At 38.5% G+C, this 5,497-nt stretch overlaps 1 protein-coding gene across 1 annotated transcript in view; it reads left to right on the forward strand.

Moving 5' to 3' along the window:
- The window catches only part of LOC101848607 (L-xylulose reductase), a gene marked incomplete at both ends in the record, with an annotated part of 8,789 nt that extends 6,162 nt beyond the window's left edge, over positions 1 to 2,627 (forward strand). The window contains 1 exon segment of the mRNA XM_013087408.1: positions 2,498 to 2,627. Coding sequence (XP_012942862.1) covers positions 2,498 to 2,627 — 130 coding nt within the window.
- Between the last annotated feature and the right edge of the window lie 2,870 nt (positions 2,628 to 5,497).

Here is a 5,497-nt window from a genome sequence, read left to right on the forward strand (position 1 = left end):
GCGTGGAAAGGAACTGGCCACCCAACCACAATATGCCGAAGGCCCAGGAAGTTGTCTCACTAACAAGGCAATCCCCAATGTCCGGATCGGATGGGGAAACGACTTTACTTTAGTTATAGTTATAGAGGATGCACACTAACAGTCGAATTTATTCGTGTTTTGATTCAGTAGGGGACTGCCAGTTTTTCCTTCATGGACAGGACAAAAGCTGATTTTTTTTTCTTTTCTTAGAAAATATTTTTTTTTTTTTTTTTTTTCATTTATGTATTTATCGTAGCTCAATCGAGGCCGAATTCGACCAAAGTGGATCGTGATCTTTAAAATCGGACCCGTTTGTTTTCCTGGGTCGCGAGTCGAATTGAACCTAATTATTTTGTTAAGGTTTAGCTTTATTTGGTCCCTCTGTGAAAGCAATTCCGAGAGGCTCCCACCAACTGAATCAAATTTTAATGATTCAGTAGGCAGTGTGGCCGGGGTTTTATATGACAGCACTTTGCGGCGTCCACTTTCATTGCTGGTTGATTATGATTAATGATTGGTGGCTCCGGTGGCTAAGTGAGTAGTGAGTAGTGAGTTCAGATTCAAGTAAGGTTAAGCAAGTGTCGGTGACACGGGGATCAGATGGGTGGTCACTGGGGTGTGTCCTTTAGCAAGACACGACAACCCTAGCTCAAAATACAGGGTGCTGCACAGTGGCGACCGACAGTGGCATGGTTGTAAAATTGTTCTGTATTTGTGTGATATTGTGTATTTATGTATTGTATATACGTATGTATTTATACATGTATTTATGTATGTATGTGTTTATAATTATGTATATTAATGTGCGTATGTATGTTTGCTATTATAAACCAAAAGTGCCCTTCTGGGTACAAATTATAAAAGTGTAATTTAGTTATTTATTTTTTTAAAATTATTAAATGAATGTTTTGCGCCCATTTCGACAATATTAGATCAAATCATAAGACTAGCTGCGCTGTCCCTGCCTATCTGGACTAGCCCGGGCTCTGTAGGGTACACGGTACAGCATTCCAGCAGACAGACGGGGACACAAGATACAAATTAAATGACTTTATGGCAATATCATGGGAATCGAACTCACGTCTTCTGCCAGGAAAAGTGAAGAGCCTAACCTTTAAACCACTTAACGTGACTCGATGATCCGCAAGCAGCCGCGATATGCTATTGCGTTACGACGCGGTGGTATCAGGCGCTCGTCAATTATTGTTGCGCATCTGGAGTTATTGATATTATCTTAAAAGGGGGGGGGGGGTTACACCTGATGGCTATCTCACCTATTAGTCCACCAAATTTTACCAAATTTTGCCCATATTACTAGCATAGTAAAGAGTCTTAAAATCTACAATCGAATTTGAGAAAAAAGTTTTGCTTCCATGGATACGGTGGCCATATTGGATTTGGTTGACATGTCTTACGTAATGGATACCGTACTTATTTTTTAAAAGAAATTGATTGGGGTTTTTTGCTGGTTTTTTTTTTTTGCATGCATATATGCAAACATTAAATCTAAAAAAATATGTTGTTTTTTCCTAAACGAATTAGAACATTTTTTAAGGAATTTTTTTCTTGAGGTAGTATTCAAGTTTATGAAAAATCCGTAAAAATCCACACTCCGGACACCACCAACAAAAATCTATTCCATATATCAAAATTCAACTGAAATATTTTTAGCATTACATCTTCTCTTCATTCGGTGAAAATTCCATGAAGATTAGATTTTAAAAATGGTGGAGTTATTCAAAAGAGTATAGAAAAAAATCGCGTTTCGATGAAACAGCCGATAAAGAAAAACAAAATATTGAGTTTATGAGTATAAGGAAATGGTGGTGACAAATATGCCCGGTATAGGGAGAAAAAAGGCTTCTATGGGTTCTTATGCGATGGAATAGTTGTAGGAGAGGCTGAGGAAGCTAAGAATGCCCACAACTCAAATTCCATAATTTTGAGCGGAATCGGGACTTTGGGGGTGCAACCCCCCCCCCCCCCCCATTAAAGTTTGTTCATTTGACTATGTTTCTATGAAAATAATACACATCTATCTTAAATATAGAAGGTGAGATATGTGCGATTGAATGAGGTCTGGGACACCTGATTTTAGAGGTAAAATTAGCCAGAAAATGGCCGCCAAAGTTAGTTGATTTCCAAAGTTTGAGAAACCTTGGAAACTGAAAATTTACATTTGTTGAGTGTTTAATCATTGTTTTTCAGTAATATCCACATAGAAATATTTTTAATGGACATAAAAGGTGTTGAGTAAAAAAAAATAGAAAAATAAAAATGTCGAACAATTGGAAAAAAATCCGTTATATATCTTACTTTTCTTAGATTTCATTCTTTTGACGAGCGCCTGATTTCACTACGAAGCCCCAGAATATCAGCGAAATGCTCTTGTGCATTGCCGGGAAAGACATTAATATTTAACCCCCTCCTTCTATCTCTCTCTCCCTCTCTCTCCACTTCAATTCTTCCCACCTAGGTATCAGAGTGAATACAACTAATCCTACGATCACCCCAACACGCGCGCTGAGAAAACACGATGAGGTCTATGGGTGTGATTTCATGGAATTCGCCCAAAAATACAACGCTACCTTACACCCTCTCTACAGGTAAGATAACTTCTTTGGGGGTTATTTAATGCCATGCATGTATTGTTTGTTCGGTGTCTATTTTGTTTTAAGCTGCAGCATGCATACCTTGTTTGATCTTCTATTTCGTTTTGCTGTATGTTTGTATATTTAAAAAACCCAACATGAACCATACTTACTTACTTACTTACTTGGTTGGAGAATAGGTATCATTGCTCACAATGCCACCCATAGCTGCTCCTCCTTCCTCTCCAGGATCCGTGAAAGGGTCTACCTGCTTGTTCGCTTATTTATTTCTTTATTTGTTCTCCCATAAACCTGACATGAACCATGCGTTCAATGTTTATTCGTCGATCTTGTTTTGAGCTGTGTCGAATAATATGCATTTCATTCGTTCGTCATTTTTGTGGAAATGAACCATGGGCTCAATGTTTATTTGTCTATTTTGTTTTGAGTTGCACCAAGTACGTATTTCTTTGATTTTTCGTCCATTTTGTTGATCTGAACATTGCATGCATTGTTTTTCCGTCAATTTTGTTTTGAGTTGTACCAAGTAGGCATTGCATACTTTGTTCGCCTTTGTTGGAATGAACCATGCGTTTATTGTTTATTCGTCTTTTTTCGTGTGTTGAGCTGCACCAAGTATGTATTTTATAGTTTATTTGTCAATTGTCTTGAAATGAACCATGTATGCAATGTATATTCGTGTTTTGTTTTCAGCTGAACCATGCATACTTTATGTGTTCGTCTATTTTGTTTTGAATTGTATATTCTCCTTCACGTTACATGTAGTTTATTTCAACAATGGGCCTGCTTTATTTTCAGCAACTGCCTTTACTTTATTGACCTCTCTGTCACACTTTTATGTTTTAAGGTTTGTTTTAGTTTGAAATGGAAACTCTCCTTCAATAGCTTTCAAAGTCTTCAATTTCAAATATCAAAATATAATAATAATAATAATAATAATAATAATAATAATGATAATAATGATAATAAATGATGATGATGATGATGATGATGATGATGATGATGATGATGATGATGATGATAATGATGATTTTTTTTCGTTTCCTTAATGGGCCTGACGGACTTCACGAAGAAATCTTCGAGCGAGAGCGAGGCTCTTTTTCGGCTCTATTGTCAATATGCTTAGCGGCACCTCCACTCGTCCAAATAACTCCATTCGAATTGCCATTGTTCCTGGACATTCAAACATATGTTTGATATCCTCCTTTTCATGGCCGCATCTTCGGCAACATGGGCTGAGCTCTTCATTTACAAAGTTCTTATACCATCTTAAACTCCAATGATGGTCCGACCGCAGTCTCGCTAGCTCAACCTGGTCCCAGCGACATGTGATAGATTTTTGTTCCCGCTTATAGGAGTACCCAGAATACACATCTTCCAGGTGCTGGTACTTTGTTCTACATGGTGGGTCTCTGATTTCTCTCTTGATTATTGGAAAGACTCCTCTGTATGTCGTTGGTCGTCTGTCTCCTTCGATCTCTCTGGCTTCATTAGCAGCTTGGTCTGCTGCCTCATTTCCTTCTATTCCAACATGGCTTGGAATCTACTGAATTTTTATTGTGGCTCTGGCTTCACTGAACTTGCGGCGCAAATCATTCATGTCCGAGCTGTTGCCCAGCAGCCCCTTGCAGAGGGACTGACTGTCAGTCAAGATCAGCACATTGGTCCTACTGTGGCAATTGTCGGCAATCCATTGTGCAGCAGACATCATTGCCTGGCATTCCTCGTCATAAGATGATGTAAGGAATGCACCTTTAGTTTTAATAATTTCTGTTCGTGGTGGTTCATCATTTATTATCACTACTGCTGCTGCTCCACCTTCGCAGTATCCTGCGACTGCCGATCCATCGGTGAAAATTGTCACATCCGCACCAACCTCTCACCAGATTGATCGGCCATCGATTCTCTGCTTAGAGCTTCCCCATTGGATGTGGCTGTCTTCGTTGAGAACGGTACTCCCCATCGTGAAGGGGACAGCTTGCCACTTTGAGTACCTGATGATGATGATGATGATGATGATGATGCTGATGATGATGATGATGATGATGATGATGATGATGAAAATACCATTTATATGGCACATGTCCTCGCCAGATAACAAACTAATCGTTTTACACAATATCAATTATTACCATTACCCAAGCAGACCCCAGAAAACTCAGAAACGTTCTCGGCTGCCCGGGAAGCTTACAGTGCAGGAAGCTGATTAAGCGCTCAAACACTAACACTAACAAGATCTTTCTCTGTCTATAGTCGAGTATTCATTCCCGTCTGGGTGAAGTGAGAAAAATTCTTGTAAATTGCCTTCCCCAAGGACACAATATCAGGCTCCTGACAATATTCGAACCCACGAACTTACGGTTGCGAGTCTAAGAGCCTGTATATAACCACTAAGCCACCGACGCCACATGATATCAGTTAATCAGATCCCTTGACGTAACATGAACATGAAATGTCTGTATTGGTTTTGGACATCAAGTTTGCATGTTTTTATTTGTTTGCCTCATTCGTTTCATCTCGAATAATAAATTGATATCCAAGACGGAATTAATTTTCGTTTATTTCAAAATTTGTGTTGCTTTATATTATTGAACACAACCCTAGACGGCACAGAATTCATACACATGCATTTGTTTCAATTTTCAATTTTTCAATGTTCACCATCCTTGAGAGAGAATAGAGTAGGCCCAAGCCATGTTTCTTTCAAAAGTAGAACGTTACTTTTATGTATCTTTTCTTCTACTTCTTCTCTTCCTCCACCCTTTTCTTGTTTTTTTCCTTCTTCGTCGTCTTGTTGTTGTTGTTGTTCTTCTTCTTCTTCTGTTATTATTAATCTTATCATTGTTATCATCATTATTATTTTT

This window comes from Aplysia californica, unplaced genomic scaffold, assembly GCF_000002075.1.
Source record: "Aplysia californica isolate F4 #8 unplaced genomic scaffold, AplCal3.0 scaffold00585, whole genome shotgun sequence".
Taxonomy (NCBI): Eukaryota; Metazoa; Mollusca; class Gastropoda; order Aplysiida; family Aplysiidae; genus Aplysia; species Aplysia californica.